Here is a 24,193-nt window from a genome sequence, read left to right on the forward strand (position 1 = left end):
TGAAAGTGTTACTCACTCAGTCATGTCTGACTCTTTGTGACCCCATGGACCGCAGCCCACCAGGCTCCTCTGTCCATGGAGTTCTCCAGGCAAAAAACTGGAGTGGATTGCCATATCCTTCTCCAGGGGATCTTACTGACCCAGGGATCGAACCTGGGTCTCCTGCATTGCAGGCAGATTATTTACTGTCTGAGCCACCAGGGAAGCCCTTAGATCCTGAGCTGGACCAGAAAATTCCTGGTTATACAATAATCCACAGATTTACTCTACTGCTATAGATGGTGCTAGTGGTAAAGAACCCGCCTACCAATGCTGGAGACAGAGGTTCCATCCCTGGGTCGGGAAGATCCCCTGGAGGAGGGCATGGCAACCCATTCCAGTATTCTTGCCTGGAGAATCCCATGGACAGAGGAGCCTAGTGGGCTACAGTCCACAGGGTCACAAAGAGTCAGACACAGCTGAAGCAACTTACCATGCATAATTACCATCAAAGTTTGCCACGATGTGGAAGAGCAGAAGCCAAAAAGGTCGACAGTGTCCTAGAACATGGTAGAATCGTCTCTTAACTCCTTATTTTCCTGGTACTAATACACATTCTTAAGGCATCCCAGGAGACTCAGTGGTAAAGAATCCACCTGCCAATGCAGGAGATACAGAAAATACGATTCAATCCCTGGGTCAAGAAGATCCCCTGTAGGAGGAAATGGCAACCCACTCCAGTGTTCTTACCTGGAAAATCCTGTGGACAGAGGAATCTGGTGGGCTACAGTTCATGGGGTCCCAAAGAGTTGGATACAACTTAGCGACTGAGCAACGGACATTCTTACTCCTCCATCTTAAAAAAGCACCACCAAAAAGAAATCTTTTATATTTTCAAGACTAAAACAGTAATAAGAGGTGAGAGTAGAAAACTGAGTTGACTTCTTTGTCGGCACTTCAACCAGATTTCAATACTGTGAAATTATCTTGGGAGTTGTTATCTCTCAAACTTCAGGTGGTTGAAGATGATTATAAGACATGTTTTGTTGCTTGAGGATTTGCTGACATCTATTGCCTTTTTTTCCCCTCTGAATAGATGTAGCAGTGACATTTCTGAGTTAATAAAGGGTCTGAGAAAGATGTGGCCTTGAGCAATACTTTTATTACCATTACTTTTCCACAATCTAGCTCCTCTGCCACGACCCTCCCACTCACCCACACCCTACCCCCTTCCTCAGTTATTCATCTAACCTGAATCACTCTATTCTTCTCCAAGAGAACACACCCCACTAATAGCAGTGAATCATAGACACTCTTACTTCTCCAGTCTCTAATGCACTTGACAAAATGCCAGATCTAATAGAATAAAAGGACAGGAACTTCATGTGAAAGCATCTCTTTAGGTTCTTGTTCAGTATACTACCCTCAACATTAGTTACCAGATGAATTTTATGGTTGCCTGGTGGTGAACAGGTTTTTATCATTGACCCTCCACACATCTGTTTGCTTGAAGTAGTCATTCTACTTGGTGAGGCAACCATTCAGGCATGCCTAATATCTAATTCAAGGGCTCTTCCTTCTTGAAGTTGAAAATAAAATCCTCTCTTTTTAACCTGATGAAAAAATGTTAAAGAGTTTACTCTCAAAGAACACCCTTTGATAACAGTCTTCAACGGTCTCTATAAGTAAATCAATTAAACATTACAGAATTCCATTTAAGATATCTAAGCAATAGCGAAAAGAAATAGAATTAGTTTCAAAAAAGAAATAATTAGTTTGTCAATTATTCAAAGGGAAATTTATGAGATAACAGCACACTAAAACACATCTTCATCACGGATAGGTCTATAGGATGAGACTTGAATTCATGGCAGGAGAAACCTAGAGTTTTTTTAAATCAATTTTTATTGGAGTATAGTTGCTTTGCAATGTTGTATTAGTTTCTGCTATACAGCAAAGTGAATCAGCTATATGTATACATATATTCCCTCTTTTTTGGATTTCCTTCCCACTTGGGTCACCACAGAGCACTGGGTAGAGGGGTAGAGCTCCCTGTGCTATACAGTAGGTTCTCATTAGTTATCTATTTTATACATAGTAGTGTACATAGGTCAATTCCAATCTTCCAGTTCTTCTCACTCTCACCTCCCCTCTTGTAGCCATGTCTGTTTTCTATGTCTGTGTCTCTAGTTCTGCTTTGTAAATAAGTTCATCTCTATCATTTTTCTAGATTCCACATATAAGCGACATTGTACGATATCTGTTTTTCTCTTTCTGACTTACTTCACTCTGTATGACAGTCCCTAGAGGAGAGTCTTTCAACTTATATACCAGTGTCGTAAGAAATATTGAACGCTAGTTGAGAGAATTTAGTAGACCCTCTTGTGAGTGTTATACAGTTTAACTTGTTCTAATGCACTTTATAAATCAACTTAATCATGTGGATTATATACATTTCTTCACCCAAGTGAATTTGAATTCTGGTTTTAAAAGTGTGTATTTATATTTTAATTGTTAAAAAATACCTATGGATACTGTGTCTACATGATATGAACTTTGTTGTCAATAAGAAAAGTCAATGGAATGGAATCTAGGTCATCAGAGGTGACTTTTAAGATTATTAAAGTAATGTTAAAAATTAAAAAAAATTAGTATAATAAAATTTTAAATTGTAGCTTAAAAGAGTGTATGTGTATGTATGTGTGCTTTGCTGTACAGAGAGACAGAGAGACTATTCACTATTCTCTTTTTGCTATTAAAAAAGAAAAAACCCACATAAAGGTTTTTAGGTTTATGTTATTATCTCACCAACAATAATCATAGACAAGAATGGACAGAAGCATTTTACCACACCCTGATGAATAACAAAGTGGTGAACAGTAGCCTTGGGTATGAAATTTAAAAACACACAGAGAAAGCCTGCCTTAGGTTAATATTAATTACTATCATCACTGAATTCTATTGCTCAAATTGTTATTTATGGTGGAGTAGGATCCTTGCCTTCTGGTTCTCTAGGGCAGGATTTTTCCTTGCCTGAAGTTTTAATACAATGAAACATACTATGTTTGAAACATACTATGAAACATACAATGTCATGTGTGGGAAACAACTACTTACAGGCCAGTAAACTTCAGGCTCTGAAAGACATGGAAATGATTGCTAGGCCTTATCTAAAGATACAATGAAAACTATAGAAGCTATAGTCCAGATCTCTTACAGTAAATTGAGAGTGAAAGGTCTATTTACACTTTGGTATGTAATGGGAGTAAGTAAAATGCAAACTTGTGCATGGGAAAATCGTTCAGTTCTAACAACACTGGAAATCAGAGATGTAGGTCAACAAATGCACATTTCTGAAATACAGGTTCTTCTGAGTACTCCTTCTGAAGTTCTTTGAAAATCTGGCCAAAACAATCCATTTAATATACAGGTTCATATACTAAGCAAGTCAGAACATTTGCTAGGCAAGATGTTTTCATTTATGGAGCCAGCAAAAACACAGTTCTAAGCTTAGGTTATAATGATAAAAGGGTTTTGGAGCAGCTGATTTTAGGGAATCATAAAAACAACCCAATGTTATGCCCCAAGGTGTAAAGAATATGCAGAGTGTGCATTGTGCTTCTAGTGTCAGGACAAATCACTCTGCTTTTTTCAGTGTAACTGATGCCAATGGATGCATAAAGGGAGAAATAAATGTACAGACTTGGATCTGTGGCTTAGCAAGCCAAAATCACAACTTCTCACTTTCATTTTGTAAATTCCTTGAGATTTATATAATTTTTGAAAATTTTAGAAGAATCATAATACATTATTTAACTATATGTGGCAGCTCCAAGTTTTCTGCTATTTATGGCTTACGTCCTACAAATCATTGCATCTTTTAAAAATCTGTGGCCTTTTGAGGGGAGATAAGGGATGGATGAAAGGATTATATGATGCATTCCTTTAGATCAATTAGAGAATAACTATATTGTGGTTCCGTATATAACAACTTTTGAGTGCTTCCTAGATACCTATTGCCGCTTTTCACTGCCTGTCCTGAATTCTCATTTAATTCTTCAAATCCTAGGATTGATACTATTATCCCCTCTTTATGGATGAGGAAGCTGAGACACAGACACACTCCATTACAAACAACACAAAATAAAGGCGCTGGGATCTGAACCTAAGTAATTTGACTCCAACATTTATGTTCTTAATCACTGCATTAGGTGGTCTTCAAGTTCTGTAGATACATTCCACTGTTTAGCACTCAGTTATTCCTTCTGGGTCCTTGCTACTTCTAAGCCATTTATATCAGATATTAGTAAAAAGACAGTGTCAACGTTTAAAATGGCTATTCCTTAGAATTCAAAACACTGCCCCGCTAAAATTCCCAACTTCCACGTGACTCAGAAATTACTCAACTGTCTTTTCCCAAACTCAGTGCTCCACCCAATTAGTTCACTTTGTTGTTGCACAGCAACGGAACCTCGCTACACAGGAAACGAGGAAGGTTAGACCGAGGATGCCGCTGCCCAGTATTCAGCCAGGGTTTGGACCAACCTAATCTTAGTCATTGTTCTGCTTCCTGTATTGCACCCCAACGACTTTCCTTGGGCTACATTTTCTTTCAGATTTGACGAAAAGATTCGGAGCCAAGCTAAGAAATCTAAATTTTCAGGTAGATTCGCCAAAAGAAGGAAAACAAACAAACAAACAAAAAAAACCGCCCGTGGCGGGACAGCGGACTTTGAGGCAGCAGTCTAAAAGAAGCTCTACTGCATCCGCTGGGGTTCTTAGATTTCTAATGTGTCTATCAACGGGCTATTGACCCTTCTTTTTGTAGTCTTTGCCTTTGGAGTTTACAAGCTGTAAATATAACACACAGCGGGCCCGGACTCTCTGGGTCCCGTGGAGTCTGAAAAAAGGCCTTTGCTGTGGGGAGCGCGAAGAGACTGACGGGAGCCAGGAGAACAGGAGGGGCATTCTCAGGCGTCCTTTAGAAACACAAAAACCAGGAAGCAGCAAAGGAAGGCGGTATTAAAAAAAAAGCGAGGAGAAGCCGCGAAAAAAAGCGCGCCCCTCATGGGAACCGTTAGCTGCTTTAAAGCTCTTCCCAGCAAACGGCCGCGCGCGCAGTGCCCCAACTCTCGGGCGCTGGACAGCTCAGAGCCGCGCGTCTCGGTCAACTCGGCCAATCACGCGTCTCGGCCCTTCCGTTTCGTCCCGCCCCCTTGCGGAGTCTCGAGGCCGCGCGCGCGCGCAGTCCCGCCTCTCCGGGCGCTGGGCGAAGAGGAGCTGTGTGTCAATCAATCTGGCCAATCGCGCGTCTCTTCCTCTTCCCGCGCGGCCCGGCCTCTGAGACGCCGCCGCGGCTAGCGCGCTGTCTGTGCTGTCTGGGGATGGCTGAGGGAGGTACCGTGCGGGGTGTGGAGTGGGTGTCTGACAGTTGAACTTTTTCGAGGATCGGATGGGGATTTGAATACTGCTCCCTTTCCGCTGTCAAGGCACCTCTCAGCTCCACCTCAGGTTTTGGGTGTCTCGAGGGCTCGTGTGGGCCCTCTGTAGTGGCGGGAGGGGAGGAAGGGCTCCTCTGGTATTTTACCCTGTAGCCTTTGAGAAACTTGTCATTCCTTTTCACGGTCTCTTCGCTATTTAGTTGAAAATGATGCAGACAGGAGTAAACTTACCTGTGCTTGTGCTCCTTATTCCTCATCCCCAGGGGTCGTTAGTTTTAGGCACACAGCTTCTAGGAATTAGGGTAATGTAACAGGTCTGATTATGTTTATTTAAGTGGGATAATAGTGGGAAATAGAATGTGATCCATAATCAAGAGGAAGAGTAATCAATAGATAAAGGCATAAGATGAACTCAATTTAAAAACTAAACGACAAGCACTTTAAAGAAGTTATAAATATTTTAAAAAAATTTTTTAAAGAAAATATTGGGCTTCCCTTGTGGCTCAGCTGGTAAAGAATCGCCTGCAATGCGGGAGACCTGGGTTCAATCCCTGGGTTGGGAAGATCACCTGGAGAAGGGACCGGCTACCCGCTCCAGTATTCCGGCCTGGAGAATGCCATAGACTGTATAGTCCATGGGGTCGCAAAGAGTCGGACGCGACTGAGCGATTTTCACTTAGAGCACTAAAAGATTTCAATTACATTTTCCCTCATTGTGAAACCGGCTTAATGAGATTAAAGAATTCCTGACTGTTATTCTCCTCCCCCTACCCCCATATGGCAGGTTTTGAGACTTTTATCATTATTTTATCAGTCAGTAAAAACAAATGGAGAGTTCTTTATATGAGATGCTAGCTGGGTAACTTGTCATGAAAAAACTAGTAGTCACCATAATGACCAACAATCTAGAGAAGTAAACAGAAAATTGCACACAAAAAAGCAAGAATGAATCACAGCCAAGTGAAAGAAGGAAGTTACCTGGCTTGTTATATACAATAATTTGTTTAAAATTGAATATATAGAGGTGTGGGCGAATTTGATTTCTGTTTTGTGATTATTTTTTGTTTTTTAGAAGTAAAGCAAGATTTCAAGATGGAAAGTCCATCAAACTCGGCTTTGATGTTACCTAGCACTCCACAAGCTGGTGCCAATCCACCATCTCCCCATTCAAGTAGTTCAAGAAGACAAGTATGAAAATCTTAGTTCTTTCACTGGATGTATATTTCTAAGTATTGCAGTAATGGTGGTTTTAAGTCTACTGAACATTGTTAATTAACAGTGTGTAGTTTAATAAGTACAATTTTTATTAACAAATCATTTTAGGTGTTTCCTTTTAGAAAATGTATTGGACCTTCCCCTTAGATTTTCATCCTGACTCAATTATTTTCATTTATTTTCAGTTCAGGTTATTACAGCATTCCAAACAAAAAGTTTGATGTCATGGAGGTCTTTGGTGGAAAGATCTTTTTCCTTAATTTGTAACTAAGCACCTAACCATATCAGGCTTGGACTAATTGCTGAACAAATGTTTGTGATTACTGAGATAAGTGTCTCAATGATATTTTAGAAGGGTGCTGGCTTAAAAAGAGAATAAAACTTAGTGGTGCTTCCAGAAATTGAAAGATATTTTGTGATGGTTACTTTAGATATATGGAGACAGAAAGCCATCTAGTGGTGTCTGCCACAGAAATGTAGTCTTGATTCCTAGTAGATTTATTTATATCAAAAATGTTTTTCTTGATTGACATTATTAACGTTTGATGCATTTTTTCAGCCTATGAGTGCAACCCTTAGAGAACGATTAAAGAAAACCAGATCTTCATTTAATTCCTGTTACAGTGTGGTAAAACGGCTTAAAGTAGAGAGTGAGGAAAATGATCAGACTTTTTCAGAGAAATCACCTTCAACAGAAGAAAGCTGTTTGGAATTTCACGAAAATTTTAAACACATAGATAGTGAATTTGAAGAAAGTACATATTTGAAAGATACCTTCAAGAATATCAATGTTTGTGAATCTAAATCACTTGATACTGAGTCATGCAGTGATCTCCAAAATGACTTTATAAATGAGAATCTTGCCAAACATGAACTAAACAAAGAAAAAGCAAAATTGATGAAGCAGATTCAAGAGAAAGAAGACCTTCTTCGGAGGCTGAAGCTAGTCAAAATGTATAGATCAAAGGTGAGAAGAATTTCAGAGCCATTGCCTAATAATTTTTTTTGTTTGTTTTTACATAAATGGTAGGAAAGTATTTCAAAAAGAAAATACAACTTTATTTTACAATACTGAGAAATAAGCCAATTACCAAGAGACCTGGCTTCCAACAACTTTAACTCAAATATAAGTCATAGATTTAGAGAAGAGGCCTTAAACACCAGGTATACATTTTTGAAAGCTCCGGCCCACATTTAATATGCAGCTGAAGCTTTTCTCTCTAGTTTCCATCCCACAGCAGTATTAGAAGTTTCAAATGTTAGCTGCAAATTGCAATGAGAACAGAGGCAACAGTGACAGTGAAGAGAAAAAGGCTAAAACTGGGCCACAGAGTACAATAAAAAGTATTTTTAGTAATGATTTTGTGTTATTAAATTATTACCAGCAAATTATTAAAATAGAAAACAACAAAAATATAATAAATTTTAGATCTCGACCCAGGTGGGCTGAAGTGAATAGAATTTGGGCACTTGGAAGATGACCCTTATTTATCCAGATTATTCATTTACTGTAATGGCTCTTTTCCAGTGTGTAATCAATGATGGAATGCTATATCTTATTTGCTCTTTTGAATTTTTAGGATTTCTCTAAATACAACTACTTGAGTTTTATGAGATTGTGACACTGAAAAATATTAATTTGAATGTAATTTTTAAAGTATAGCTGTAGTAGAAAAAGTAGATATTTTTTAACCTATATTGTTACTTCTTTACATAGTTTTGCCTTATTTTTTTCTCTGAGGGTAAGGTTTTTACTTAAAACCATTTTTCTTTTTTCCTGGGTAGACATCCCATTCATGTCCAAATGTGTTATCCTTAACCTACTATTCATTGACTGATTTAACAACTTTCATTAAGTAAGTTAAAATAGGATGACATACATTTGTGCCTTTTTTTTGTTTCTGTTTCAGAATGACCTGTCTCAGTTACAATTGTTAATAGAGAAGTGGAGAAGCTGTAGCCAGCAGTTGCTTTATGAGTTGCAGTCAGCTATGTCTGAGGAGAACAAGAAATTAAGCCTTACTCAGCTGATAGACCATTATGGGTTAGATGATAAATTGCTACACTATAACAGAAATGAAGAAGAATTTATAGGTGTTTAATTCATAATTTTTTTCTCCAGAATATCTTTGTGAATGACAACTTAATTAAAAGATACTTATACATTTTAAAGGGAAGATATAAACCATTAGGGCTTGGAGAAAGGTATCCTGGTGAACCTGGATCAATTTAGGGCCTCTGTTATATATAAACAAGGTTCAAAAATGAAAATTTAGTGTTTTGAATAAATTTCCCAAAGAAAACTTGCCAGTTAAAGGTGAAAAAAAAATTTTTTTTAATTAAATCATGTTAAGATAATTTAGAGAATTGTGGAAGCGAGTTTTAATACATTATTTTATTTATTGTGGTAAGATGTTTTATTTTAAATGTTCACTAGTCCATCTAGTGAACGTCTAAACGTAAACTTGTCTAAAAATAAATTCCTCCCGTAGGTTTATGCCTCTGCCTTGTTTTCACCCATTTATTACATGTTTATCTGGATGGTATAGCAGGTATTTAAACTCATGTTCAAAATTATATTAATTTCTGTCTCTTCAAATTTGTCACTTGTATTCTGTATCTCATTTCGTGAAATGGTCATCTATTTTTTATAAAACCACATATGCTCATTTTCCCACTTCAAGGCATGGTATACAGCGTCTTTTACATTCATCTGCCTTTACAATCATACCTGTGAAAAAGGTTAAAGTTAGCATATCTATTCCATTAATAGGCTTCCCTGGTGGCCCAGCTGGTAAAGAATCTGCCTGCAATGCTGGAGACCTGGGTTTCATCCCTGGGTTGGGAAGATTCCCTGGAGAAGGGAACGGCTACCCACTCCAGTATTCTGGCCTAGAGAATTCCAGGGACTGTATAGTCCATAGGGTCGCAAAGAGTCAGGCACTACTGAGTGACTTTCACTTTCACTCCATTAACAGTGACTCAGCCAGAAACCCACCTTCACTGGGGGTGGTACCTAATCTGTTATCCTGGCCATAGACAGACATATGACCCAATCTGGCCCAGTCCTTGAGAATCTGAAACTAAAGAAAAGAAAGCCCGTCTCTTTGTGACCGGAGCGGTTGTATGTGAACTTGGAAGCAGAAAAGCTTGTGTGTTTAAGTGTGCCCTTACAGGGAAAGGCAGAGAGAGAACTCTGTGAGTCAGTGGTTTCTTGGTTCAGTCTTCCTGAGGACTTTCTGGGGTTTTGGGGCCGTTTTAAGGGCTAACACAGCTTTGCTTGGGTTTTTTTGTTTTAATTTCCCTCTACCCCCAACCAAAAAAAAAAAAAAAAATCTTAAAAAAAAAAGTGCTTCCCTACTACTTGGTAAATAGCTATTACCCTAAGCTTCCCCCTCCACTCCCAAGTGCTCCTTTTTTTCAATCCAGTCCTTCCCCATGAGCCAACAAACTATTAATGTTGGCATATCAGGACTCTGCTCTTGTATGCATTCTGTTAGTGCCCATGTAACTCACCCTCCCCCCCCACCCCAATTCTTACCTTCTAGACATTGCCATTGTCACTGGCTTCTGTGAATCCAAGAGGACTGGCCTAGTCCTCACGTGGGCCTTCCCTGGCTCTAGTTTTCCCAGATGGGCATCCCTGGGAAGCTATGTTGACCAGCCTCCACTGCTTCTTACTGCTCAGCCTGAGGTCCTAAGTGGGGCTGGGGAAGTGGCTTCCCTGGTGATGGTACTGGCATTTGACTGCAGCTGCCCCACTGCTGATTAGCACATCTGGAGTCACCCTCAGATGTCCACTTAGAAGAAGTACAGCATCGGTGAGACTCTGGTTTGGGAGAGTTGGGGAGGAGGTGGGGGTACAGTAAGGGGGATTTCTAAGGCATTGGCTGAGGGCTCCAGCAGCTCAGTGGGCATTTCTACAAGTGGAGGGAGATCATGGAGTATGGATGGGGGTAATGGGAGAGTTTGGGGCCTAGGGATGCCCTTGAAGCAGTCCCCTTTTAAATAATTTGTTAATTTCACCTCCATTTAATAGGATATATATTTTTAAAGAACTAGTGAATAAGAACTATTTTTATCCATTAAGATGAAAACTAACGCTTAGCACTTGCTTTGACCATATTTCTAAAAATATGTTAACTCATTTGAGTATTATAATTACCAAACACTCCAGTTTTAAAGACAAGGAAATTTTAAGATCAAGTGGTTATCCCAAGCAACCCAGCAACAGAGCCCATACTCTTAAGTCCTATCCTCAATACCATGTTGTGTTTGACCCAGTTAATTATATTACTACTTGATAAAATAGATAATATTTTAAAGGGCTATAAAAATATGAATATAACTGCTGTTAGTTCAGCAGAAGCTGAGAAGAATCAGAGGGGATTGGGTTGCATGACCCATGTGACTTTCCAAAGCACCTACCAACAGCCTCAAACCAGAAGATGCCTCCTGTTGAAAGTGCTGCTATGCTACTAGAATTCATCTTGGGGGCAAGAGACTCATGCTAATTTCCATTCTATCTATGCCACAAAGATGAGGCATTTAAGCAAGGAGCATTGCAAGATCACTCAGGGTGGACATTAAGAAACAGAAACCACACAGGTTGTTTAAGACCCAGCAATCCACGGAGCACTGTCCAGTGATATTTGTGGCCTTGACTAGTAGCAAATGGAGGCTCCAACAGTTAATTTAGGTGACATGGAAATGTTACTAATGGACACTACCATGCTTAATCAGCCAAACTGACTAGGACTCATTCTAGGGCTAAGAAGGGGAGTTGTCAAAATGATGCTGACTCTTATTTTTCTTACTATTGCCACTAAACAGGCGATCACTGAACAGGTGATCAATTATGGTAATCCTGGCAGTTTTTAAAACTTCTAAAAAATTTTTTTTCTAAATGTAATATTTTATAATTGCTCTCTTGGCTTTACCTACACCAGTGTACACTGGATATGGTATTGCAGATTAAACTTAACAATTAATTTACGAATTGCAGAACAATGAGACATTGATACCATCTGGAGATTTTGGTCAATGATCCCGCTGATTATCACCTTGGAATGCAGTCAGTCCATAGGCTATGGAAAGGCAAAGCAATTTTCTGAACAGTTAATCTCATTACTTATCATCATCTACATGAATAAAGCGATAAACTATTTCATGGAAATGTAAGAATTCCTATCACCAAATTCCTTCGCTTGTGGCTGTGTTTCTCTACACCAAACAATTCTCAAACACCATGTGGATGTCCTATAATACAGTTCAACTCAATTCTGACACATCTGGAGATAGCATCAGATTCCACAAGATAAGGTCTCAGTCCCATAAGACTGCCCTCCACTTTAGATGTCAACTGAAAGCCCAGATTGTCAACTCTGCTTCTGACCCACTGGCAATAAATAGGTTCCTGAGACTCCTTCCTTGGGTTCAACTAATTTGCTAGAATGGCTCACAAAACTCAGAGAAACATTTACCAAATTACCATATAAAAGGATCTGACTCAGGAACCTCCAGATGGAAGAAATGCATAAGGCAAGGTATGGGAAAAGACTCAGAGCTTACTTGCTCTCAGCACTCTCTCCAAACCCTGTCCTTGTGGGATTTTATGGAGACCTCCATTACATAGGCATGATCAATTAAATCACTGGTCATTGGTGATCAATTTCCAGTTCCTTTACCTTCCCTGGAGGTGGGTGGGAGGGTGGGAGGGTGGGTAGGTGGATTGGAGGTTGGGACACAGCGTTGGTTCGGGCAACCAGCCCCCATCCTTACGTGCAGTCCAAAAGTCACCTCATTAACAAGATACCTGTACCTCTCTCATCACTTAGAAAATTCCGAGTGTTTTAGGATCTCTGTGCCAGAAATGGGGTCGAAGACCAAATATATATTTCTTATAAATCACAATATCACAAAATGAGAAAATGTGTTTTTTCTGTTTACTAAACTCTGTTGGGTGGGACACAAAGTTAAGTTCTGTTGTAATAAATATGAGATAAAGATGATTATGTCTAGAATGCTTACGTAGAAAATATCTTGTAATTTACAAATGATTTAGGGCTTGGTAAAAGTAAACCACTTTGTTCACATTGACAGCAGAGGGAATAATCTTTAACATTCTATGAATTTTTTTCCAATTATAGAGAAATGCTTAATGAAGAAAATGGGAAATACAGAAAAATATAAAAGATAAAAATCATAATCTCATAATGTTTCTGGTAATTTTAGAAAACTAGAAATGGCAGTAGTGGCTCAGAATAATTTTTTGTCTTTAAGACTGTCCATACTACTACTGTGAAAATATTTTTGATTAAATTAAGAATAAAATAGATCTTGAATATATTCTGAGATAAAATCTTGTTCATTCTTGAATAAAAATAATTCATGTTATTTTAGACATTTATTCATGCAGGACAAACATTTTTATGATTAAGACTAAAATCAAACAATTTGCTATCAAAAATATGACACTAAGAGAAGATTCTACTTAAATTTTCTGATATAAGAGAAATCATTTTAACCAAATGAAATTATTTTTAAAATGATTGATTTGGTCTTACATTTTCCACAGTATTTTTACATTTGAACAAGAGCAGGAAATGTTTTCATTCTTAATCTTTCAACTTCAGCCTGTAGTATTGAAATCTGATCAGCTTGTTGTTTTGAAATTTTTGTTAACTTTTGTTGTCGCATCATGTTTTCGTATCGTTCTTTGGCAATCTTTTCACAGGTCAGTTTAGACCCTATCCCCAAAATGAAGAAGGAATTAGTTGAATTATTATCTACATTTTAAAATACAGAAACAGCACTCTGAAATAGTTAAACATATGGAACAAATACTGGTAGTTTTATAACCACTGTACAGATTTTAGGAATTCTGATTACTTTTAAACAAACAGACAGTTAATTAAAGAAAAAAAATCTTACCCATTGCATTACAGATGTCTTTTCTCTCTGAGACAGCCACCAGCTCTTCTCGTAAATTGCAACTTAGGGTATAATTTGCTATATCTTTTTGATTGCTGTACCTTCTCAGTTTTTTAAGCAGCTTTTTGCAGTTCTCCACATTCTTTTTGTGGGTCTGAAATTTTTGTTCCCAGGACATCCCACAAAAATAATTTTGAAAGAAAATATTTTATAAATATATTATTCTTAAAATTTAAATACATTGTCATCATTAAGATATCTTACCACCATACCCCTAGTGCTTAGCATAATGCCCACACACAGTAGGTACTTAAATTATTTGTTGAAAGATAGAATGGTCTGTTAATACACATTTTAGAAGAAACTTTATATATTCTTAGAAATGAGAGATTTTAAGAGCACAGCCTGGAGAGTACTTTGTTTCCATCTTATATATGTTAAACACTCAAAACTGAGTGCTCGGGCAGTTAGGGTAAAACAGAGCCTTTACAATGGCAAGGAAAAACTATCAACACTTCTACTACATAAAATCATAACCGAATGTGAAACAGGAAACTGACCTACACTCCAATAGCCCCAAAGGATAAATGTCCATTAACAGATGAATGGATGAAGATGTGGTACATATATATAATGGAATATTACTCAGTCATTAAAAAGAATGAAATAATGACATTTGCAGTAATATGAACAGACCTGGAGATTATCATACTAAGTGAAGTAAGTCAGACAAAGACATATCATATGATCTTGTTTACACCTGGAATCTAAAGAAAATGATACAAATGGACTTATTTACAAAACAGAAACATACAGGTTTAGAGGACAAACTTATGGTTACAGAGCTGGGGAACAGTGAGGGGGGAAAAACAGAATGGAAGGTTGGGATTGAGATATACACAGTTCTATATTGAAAATAGATAACCAACAAGTGAAGTCGCTCAGTTGTGTCCAACTCTTTGCCACCCTATGGACTGTAGCCTGCCAGGCTCCTTCGTCCTTGGAATTTTCCAGGCTAGAATAATGGAGTGGGTTGCCATTTTCTTCTCCAGGGGATCTTCCCAACCCAGGGATCGAACCCAGGTCTTCTGCATTGCAGGCAGACTCTTTACCATCTGAGCCACCAAGGAAAGCAAGAGAATAACCAACAAGGACCTACTGTATAGCACAAGAAACTTCACTTAGTATTCTGTAATAACCTAAATGGGAAAAGAACTTGAAAAAGAATGAATACATGTATATGTATAACTGAATCACTTTGCTGTACACCTGAAACTAATTATTCATCAACAATACTCCAATATAAAATTAAAATATTTTTTAAAGTCCTTCAGGCTATCACAATGGTTATGGTTGCAAAGACACTATTTAGGGACCTCTAATTACATCCATCCTAAAGGAAATCAGTCCTGAATGTTCACTGGAAGAACCGATGTTGAAGCTGAAACTCCAATACTTTGGCCACCTGATGCGAAGAACTGACTCATTTGAAAAGACCCCGATGCTGGGAAAGTTTGAAGGCAGGAGGAGAAGGGGACGACAGAGGAAGAGATGGTTGGATGGCATCACCGACTCAATGGACATGAGTTTGAGTAAACTCTGGGAGTTGGTGATGGATAGTGAGGTCTGGCGTGCTGCAGTCCATGGGGTTGCAAAGAGTCAGACATGAATGAGCAACTGAACTGAATTACATCCTGAATATCATTATAAAAGACCAAGTTTTTATAGGTTCTATTTGGATTCATGGTTTGAAAACTATTACTTTGTTCATATCATTCACAAATACTGGAAATATAATGATCAATATCTTTGATTCCTACCTTATCTAAAACAGCAATAGTCTGCTCCATTATTCCAATCTGAATGGCAATCAGAGTCTCATAGTTTGGTTCATTTAGGTACTTTGAGAGGAAAAAAAGAAACCACAAAGTAAGTTTATTTTTCTCTATTTCTTCCAAGAGATACTTTTATAAAGATTATCTTAGTTTTGGAAGTTCTGTTTCTCATAAAAAACTTTGTGCCATAATCTTTACTCATGTTTAGTTATTGATGCATTCACCTATATACTAATAACTACCAATGCCTAGTTTATTTTCTCATCCATTCATTTATTCAACTCACCAGATATTTACTGTGTTTTATTTGACAGTGTCTCATGAGTTCCATATTAACAATATCCTACTAATAGTTAAAGATACTGAGGGAGATAACAAAGATAGATAACATGACCTAGACATCAAGAAGAGAATAAGTAATATGATACACTGCCAGAAGATACATAAGTGATATGCAAATTAAAAGGTGGTTTGAGATGGGCTATGATTTCTCTGAGCTTGGGAAATCAAAAGCCTTTATGGATTAGGTGGCATTTAAACCAGACATTCAAAAGTAGATTCGGGATGTGAAAAAAATTGAGGAAAAATATTCCAGGTAGAAGAACCAGTATTGCAAAGGCACAGAGGTAGAATCCTAGAAAATATAATCAGTTTGGTTTGAAAATACTGGTGTGTAAAAGACTAACAGGGGGAATGAATTTGAGAAAGATTGAAGGACACTCAACACCACTTAAGAACTTGAAAATTCATTGGCCAGGTAAGAAGAGGAAGTTTAAAATAGAACAGAGTAGGAATGTTATTAGAGCTGAATAGGAATGTGAATCTATAGATGAGAGAGAGAAAAACCCAAAGTCAAGAGACTTGTTAGAAGATTGTTATAAAATACTAGAAACCATTGAAAAGAAAGAACTGAAGCAAGGTAAAGGCTAGGGGCCCAAAGAATGAGGGAATAAATGGATACACTAGGCAAGGCTTGGAAGAAAAGGGAAGGAGAGGAATCAGAGGACAGCAACTTTAACCCCAAGTAAATGGCTGAAAGAACAGAAATAAGCAAAATAAGAAGAGGTGCTGTTGGGAGATCACAGAAATAATGCTTGAGAAAGGTCAGGTTCAGAGAAGTGAGATTGGAATTGAATTGGAATCCAGAAAGCTTGGATGAGTCTTAGGAGTGATCATGGAAGTTAGAAAAAGAGAAGTCATCAAAGGAGAGGACATGGAAAGAAACACAGAGCTTAATCACTATACTTAAGAGGTAGAAACAAAAGAGAAATCAGGAAAAGAGGCAGAGTGATTTGACATGTTGGAAGAAATACAGGAGAAAGGAGGGATGATCAAAGCCAAAACAACAGGCAATGTTAAAAATGAAGATGGACCTCCCAGGAGGTCCAGTGGTTAAAACTCTGCTTCCACTGTGGGGGGTGGGGGAGTTTGTGGGGAAATGTACGTATGACCCCTGGTTGGGGAATTAAGATCGCACATGCTCCTGGCCAGAAAGAAAAAAAAAAGAGGGAGAGAAAGAGAATGAAGATGGTCAATGGTCAAATACTACAGGGATGGTGATGACTGGGAAAGGGATCACTCGATTTGACATTTAGGAAATTCCTGGTGAATTGCAAGATAGAACTATACTACTGACTGGGTCACAAAGAACCAGAAGCAGCAAATGTAAACTACAGAAGAAGAAACAGAATCCACAGTCACATTATGAAATACTATGCATAGGACATGCTTGACATCACAGAGCATCTTATTAAATATTGGTTGAATGAGTGAATACTTTAATGACTGAAATTAAAATTATATAGTGGGGCACAGGGAGAACTTACCTTTTGACGATCTCTTGAAAAAAACAGCATCTGAATATCCCAAGCCTTCTGATTTAGATCTTCCATTTCCATCTCCATCTTCTTATGTTCCCACTCAATCTGAAATATTCCTTTATGGACTTCTTTACTTTCCATCATGCTAGCAACTTTCTTTTTTCCTTGAGTCTTAAAAAAAAAAATCACACACACAACTGGCATTCGTATAACATTCTGCATTCAGAATAGTTGAAGCTGAATGCTTTTCTTAGAAAACACTTGGAATGCAGAGATAATTCTATCTTCTTTTAAAAATGTAGCAGACATTAAAAATTACTTCATGGGCACAATCTGATCATGATATAAAACAAGATAGTTACTAAACAGAAAGGATTATAAGATAATTTGAATGGCATAGCCAATTTACTTTTATGTCAATGATTAGGCAGGAATTCCTTCTGCCATCATCAATCTGTACGTGTTTGTACGCCTATTCTCCCATGCTTCTTGACACTAAAGATAAAGGACTGTAGTTTAACACACTAGGCACAACAGTATCTGGTTGGTAGCTAGTGAGAAAACAAGAAAATCGAATGGGTTAAGTATAATATTTAATCATTTGGATGTTCTATACTTCATTTCAAATGGACTACATGAAGTTCAGTAATATTTTCATATTTTCATGTTCCCCCAGATTGCCACAGTGAAACTACTAAGATTCTAAAATAAATTTGTATGTGAGTTTCATCAGTTAACATTTTATATTTTTCCTCTCTTCTCCTTAGAGAACTTAGCTTTTTCAAGATCATTAGACTATGGACTACTACTGTTCTTAAAAAGGAGTAGTCTTTAAAAAGACTACTACTCTTTTTAAAAATTATTTTTATCTTTTGATCACTGCTTGGCCTCAAGTCCTCGAATTTCTCACTTTCAATGATATTTTCTCTGTTTGCTCAGCCACCCAGCTCCCATGAACATACCCTTGATCTTGTCAACACCAGATCCCAAATCTTAAGGTCAAACATTTCTCTGCAGCAGTATCTCTCAAATGGGCAAAACATTGCCCCACCAGCAGACATTCAACTACATTGGGAGGCCTTTTGGCTGACACAACTGGAAGGGGAGGCATTGCTATGAGCATCTAGTAGGTGGAGGCCAGGGGTGCTTTTAAACCTCCACACAATACACAGCACATGAGCTCTCTCCAACAAATAACCATCCAGCTCAAAAGTCAATAGTGCTGAGGTTGAGAAACACTTCTGTCAAACTACTACATCTCCTCTCTGCTTTCCTTTCAGTCAGTTTTTTCATAAGATTTATTAATAGTCCTGGTCTCAACTTCCTCACTTCATATTATTTCTTCAGCCATTGCCATTTGAGCTCCTGAACCAACACTCTGAGTGTTGAGAACCATGCTCTTGTCAAGTAATTGATATAGTGCATGGTTCCCTCTTCCGTGGAACTGTTTATTTCAAGGTTTTTAAGTATATAGAAGATCAATATGGAAATAAAGGGTTTGAACAAGATCTAAGAGACATACACAGAATGCCTCACTCAGTACCAGCAGAATATACACTATTCTGTATTCTCAAATACAGACCATATGTTTAGCCATAAAATGAATCCAAATACATTTTAAAAGATGAAAACCATACAAAGTGTCTGATCTGACTACAAGGGAATGAAACTAGAAATCAATAACAGAAAGAAAACCTGAATATTTGCAAATATGTGGAGATTCAATCATATATTATTAAATATTCAATGGGATCAAAGAAGAAATCATAAGCAGTATTAGAAAATACTTTGAAATGAATGTAAGTGAAAATAGAACATACCGGAACTTATATAAATCCTTCACAAACACTTAAGAAAAAAATTGAAAAGAAGGGAATACATCCAAACATTTTATGAGGGCAATATTTCCCTGTTACCAACTCCAGAAAAAGACACCACAATAAGAGAAAATTGTAGGTTGATATCCTTGATGAATATGGATGCAAGAATCCTGGACAAAATATATTAGCAAGCCAAAGTCAAGAATACATTAAAAGGATCATGCACACACACACACACACACACACCCCTAGACATATGTTCAGACTGCTAAAAATCAAAGAGAAAATCTCAAAGGCAGACACACTACATTAAGAGGTACAAAGATTAAAAAGATACAGTAGGCATCTTGTCAGAAGTTCTGTAAGCCAGAAGGAGATGAACAACTTTAAAGTGAAAAGACAGAGAGAGAGAGAGTCTGTCAATCCAGGGAAACCAGTAAAATATCTTTCAATAATAGAGGTGAACCAAAGACAATTTCAGACAAAGGAAAACAGATTTCATTACTAGCAGACAATTCAGCTAAAAGTTCTTTAAGCAGAAGGTATATAATACAAAACAGAAACTTCAATCCACACAAAGAAAGATCTCTTGAAATGGTGAAATTGAAGGGAAATAGAAAATCATTTTTTCTTTATTTTTAATCACTCTAAAAGACAACTGACTGCCTAAAGGAACAATAGTAATGCAATATGGGTTACGAGCAAGTAATACGTGTAACAACATTAGCACATAATTTCCAAATAGCCCAAAATTCCCAAATATTTGAAAATTAAATAACATACTTCTAAATAACCCATAGTAACTTCTAATAGAAAGTTACATGGGGAATTAGATAATATTTTAAGTGGAAAGAAAATAAAAATACAAACTATCAAAATTTGTACAGTGTAGTTAAAATAGTGCTTAGAAGGAAATTTTTAACATTAGATGTTTATATTAAAAAACAAGCAAGATCTGAAATTAATTATCTAAGCTTATCAAACTTATCATTAGGTGAGGAAATTGACTCTAACAAAATGATGGTATACTAGAATGAACATTTAACTCCATGGTCTTGAACTTCTTTTTACCTTAAAATTATCTGGGAAGCTTTTAGAAAATATATCCATGTCTAGAGGTGGGGCCTGGACACATGTGTAAACTTATTCAGGGTAGGAATCACTTATTGACTCAACTGAATGATTTCCCATAGAAATGGGGGAACATGAAAAATATTTGGCAAAGCAGGTGACATGTTTTTTCTTTTTAAAAAATGCTAATTACCCGAATCACAGAATTCAAGTCTTCAATTATGATCTTGTTGATGAGGATTGCATCAGAATAATCCAGCATTAACTGGAAATTCTCCAGTTCTACCTGTCCTTGTTTAAGGAGGATTTGGATCGTCAAATTCAACTGGAATTTCACTTTCTCTTCCTGTAATCTAAATTGAAAAAGACTTCAAAATAAGTAGTTGTGAATATTTATATTCCAAATTTCACCTATCATTTGATATATACATTCAATAAAATATGATATAAAAATTGAGTATAAAATTCAAAATTAATTTTCCTTAAGCTGAAAGGAAACACACTGGAGATTAATGTGGAAAATATTTTTCCAATGACAAGCTGTCCTAGAGATCTCTGTGATACTTCTTTTCTTGAGGATATGGAATTACACTTGGGCTGCTTACAGAATGGTATGCACAGAAACACATTCATAAAGTTTTACTTCATGATTAAGAAAAGATTGATATGCTTTTGAACATAAGTGGAAAAAATCAGAGACACTACCAAAAAACAAATCTACTTTAGGTAGATTTGTTCTGACTTCATGTATTGATCTCTGATATTATATTAACAATGTTTAATCTGCATGCTACTTATCAAATCTATTTTTAGGTAATCCATATTCTTGCTTATCACCTAGATCTGAAAATGATGCTTAATGATGAATTTGGAGACATCAGAGAAGTATTTATCAATGTGGCTTTAAATATGGCCAAAAGTGAAGCAAGGACAGAAGACAGTATCTTAGTCACTCAGGAAAATACAACAAGCTCCCCTGAAGAAAAATATTAGCTTATGAGGCATATAGATGGAAATTTCTTGGATATCTGCCTAAATTCCCACACTGTTTGCTTGTGTGGCTTGAGCCTAAAAGTACTTACTAGCAGAAACATATTCTTTGTATTTTTATGTGGAAGGAGATTAAAATAAAAGCCTTTCCCCAAACTTACATGTTTGTTAAGTAAGTCACAGGGATATAAGGTATACCATAGGGAATATAAATATAGTCAATAATATTATCAGAATTTTTTAGGATGACAAATGCTAATGAGGCTTATCATGGAGATCACTGAGTAATGTATAGCAATATCAGATCACTATTGGTGCATCTGAAACTCATATAAGTAAATCATACTTCAAATTCTAAAAAGGAAAAACATTGAAAAGTAAAACAAAACAAAAAAAACTTGATGGTTTGCAGTAAGAACAGGGAGCATGAAGGTAAATTTCATTCTGAAATAAGGTCTTACATAACAAAATGCACTTTCTCCAAGAGAAGCTATAAAGCATGAATAGGTAAAGTCAGTGCCAGCTGTAAACCAGTGAGTCAGCACGCTCCCCCCATGATAACACAACTTAATTTAGCCCTAGCTTAGATTTTGAAAACATGAACGTGAATGAAAGGTTCAAATTACAGGATGAGCTCATGGAACACTTTTTCAATTTCATGTTGCACCTTCTCATCATCCTCAGTTCTTCTCCGGAGGAAAGCCACCATTTCTATTAAGCCAGCAGCTTTCTGCTTTACCTGAAGAAATCAAACCACAAACATCTCAGAACATATGGAGCTTTAGAAATAAAAGCAAACTAATTTTAAAGAACTTGAGAAATATACATCTTTTAACTTTATTACAAAACTTAAGTCCAACTTTCTAATAAATTAGTAAAAATTTAAATCCCTGCCATTATGTAATACAAGAAACTTGAAACTTACATGGCACATCCCATGAATAATTAGAAAAGTATCCCCCAAAAGTGTCAAAATTGCTTCTCACTGAAAGACAACAGGCATGCAGCTAGGATTTTCTTATATCTTATCATCTTAGACAAAATTTTACAGTCATAGATACTTCAACAAAAATATGACAGCCTCGCACATGTGGCACCCAATTTAGGGAATCTGGGGCAGTGGAGGCAGGGTGTGGTCAAGAAGCAACAAGAGGAAGGAGTCTTTTCCCAATTAAACACACTCTCAAATTGCTACTGTTTTTTTACATTAACAAAACATTCTAGCAAAACTATAAAGTTTGTTCTGGTTGGTTCTGGTGAAATATAATTCTAGTCTATGCAAAAAGAGATGAACACTACTCAAGACCAGAGCAGACAGAAGTTGTGTCTATAACAGTGTTGTCCTAGAGAAATGTCATGTGAGCCATCAATGCCAGCTCACAGATAATTTTAAATTTTGTAGGAGCCACATTACAAAAGTGAAATGAAACAGGTGAAATTAACTTTACTCTTTTATTTAACACAATATATCCAAAACATTATCATTTCAACCTGTAAAGAATATAAAAAATATTGGGACATTTTCCATTCTTTTTTTCATACTAAATCTTCTAACTCTGCCCATATTTTCCAATAACAGCATATCTCAATTAGAACTGTCCACATTTATTTCGCATAAAAAATAACCATGTGTGGCTAATGGCCATCATTTTGGATAGTGGGTCTACAAGTAGGCCTGTACTTAGCCCTCAATCGGACTAAGGTTAATATTTTATTTCTTTATAATTATTATTAATATTACTAACTGCTACCCTAATGGGAAACCTAAATAATTAGCTTTTCTAGAAGGACTGACCACCATAAACTATATATTTGATACTAGCATACTAAGTGAAATGAAATAAAATAGAATGATAAAATGTTATATACTTTCTGTTCATTTTCCACTTTTGCTCTTCTGGTCATGCAGAAATGTTCCCAGACAGAGGTGTCCAAGCCTTCTGGCATATTATTAGTACTGTCCAAGTCATCCATGGCTTTCATTAACTGGTCAAAGGCATCCTTATTCAATTTCCCAGATCCTGGTCGCTCTCCAAAAGGCACAAGACTGGTCGTTTCTGCATGTATTTTGTGTTTGTGAATCCTGGTATTATCAATAAAAGCCCATCAACGTTTCATATTTTCACATACAAAACAATCACTGTTAAATAATATAACCTTTAGCAGAGGTGTGACACTGCATGGCACTTCCCTGTGGTTAGTGGGTGGATTACTCCAAAGAGAAAAGCACCTGCTGGGGCCTTTCGACATCTCTGGGATCCTCAGACATGACCGTAAGTGGACGACAGATGTCCCCCAACTGCAATCAGCACTGGAAGCTTTAACGGCACAAGAAAATGTCTCCCTTCTGGGCATTTTAAGCAGGCAAGTAAATGCCTGAGAGAAGTGCGGATGTTCCCTGGTTCCGGCCCACGTGTCCTCTGCTGATGCCTTTTTGCAGGTGGATAGCCTGGAATATGTTCAGCTATGCGCGCACCTGGAGAAGTGCCTCTTTTTTATCTACATTATGGACTGGTTTTGTTTCCCGAGCTGCAGCTGGGAAGGGAAGGGTACTGAGATTTGTGCCAGCACTCACCCTCAAGGTGCCTCACAGTGTGCTGTGAAGTTACTATAGTTACCCTCCTTTTCTAGAAGGAAGTGAGTCTCTGAGAGAAGTGACTGACCAAGGCCACAGGTCTGAAAGGTGTGGAGTTAGTATTTAAAGCTAATGCTGCTGGACAATACAGCTTATACTTTTTCCACTACTGCCTTTCGATAGGTCTCACTTCTTTCTTCATAGGCATATATAACTCACTCCTTTAAAAACAGGGAAACCAAGATACAAGGTTTGTTCTAGGCTGAATTTCTCAGGTTGCATATAATCTGTCAAAAGTGAGAGAATCAGTCTGTATCTTAGACACAGATAAGCCTTTGTGACAAACTCCGTGATTCCTACATTATGTTTGATTAAAAATTATGGAAATCTGTATAGGTAAAAATTTGGAAATTTGTGAAATTAATTGTTTGGTACTCTCAAGTATCAAAATCAGATATTTCAGAACTATGTTGATAATGGTTATTGTCAGTCATTCATACTGGCATTTTTCAAA

General features: G+C 37.2%; 2 protein-coding genes across 6 annotated transcripts in view; one reads left to right on the plus strand and one right to left on the minus strand.

Annotated features, from left to right (window-relative positions):
• Window positions 1-5,218: 5,218 nt before the first annotated feature.
• On the plus strand, window positions 5,219-9,234 carry SFR1 (SWI5 dependent homologous recombination repair protein 1). Of its 2 annotated transcripts, none has more exons than XM_006050088.4 (4): window positions 5,219-5,376; window positions 6,493-6,608; window positions 7,195-7,602; window positions 8,546-9,234. In XM_006050088.4, the coding sequence occupies exons 1-4, from the start codon at window positions 5,364-5,366 to the stop codon at window positions 8,735-8,737; spliced, it is 729 nt and encodes a 242-aa protein (XP_006050150.1). In that variant the 5' UTR covers window positions 5,219-5,363; the 3' UTR covers window positions 8,738-9,234. The 2 variants fall into 2 exon arrangements, with proteins under 2 accessions (XP_006050150.1, XP_006050151.1); XM_006050089.3 differs by having other exon boundaries at window positions 5,222-5,372.
• A 3,930-nt stretch (window positions 9,235-13,164) lies between these two features.
• Window positions 13,165-24,193, minus strand: part of CFAP43 (cilia and flagella associated protein 43) — a 114,558-nt gene continuing 103,529 nt past the window's right edge. For 3 of the 4 annotated variants that reach the window (XM_025273791.2, XM_025273785.2, XM_044934921.2), the window contains 7 exons: window positions 22,974-23,187; window positions 21,731-21,843; window positions 20,308-20,467; window positions 17,230-17,394; window positions 15,389-15,469; window positions 13,569-13,722; window positions 13,165-13,384 (listed from right to left, as the gene is read on the minus strand). In XM_025273791.2, coding sequence (XP_025129576.2) covers window positions 13,218-13,384; window positions 13,569-13,722; window positions 15,389-15,469; window positions 17,230-17,394; window positions 20,308-20,467; window positions 21,731-21,843; window positions 22,974-23,187 — 1,054 coding nt within the window. In that variant the 3' untranslated portion in view covers window positions 13,165-13,217. The remainder of the gene's footprint in view (window positions 13,385-13,568; window positions 13,723-15,388; window positions 15,470-17,229; window positions 17,395-20,307; window positions 20,468-21,730; window positions 21,844-22,973; window positions 23,188-24,193) is intronic. The other variant, XM_025273786.2, reaches the window with a different exon arrangement.

Source organism: Bubalus bubalis, chromosome 23, assembly GCF_019923935.1.
Source record: "Bubalus bubalis isolate 160015118507 breed Murrah chromosome 23, NDDB_SH_1, whole genome shotgun sequence".
NCBI lineage: Eukaryota > Metazoa > Chordata > Mammalia > Artiodactyla > Bovidae > Bubalus > Bubalus bubalis.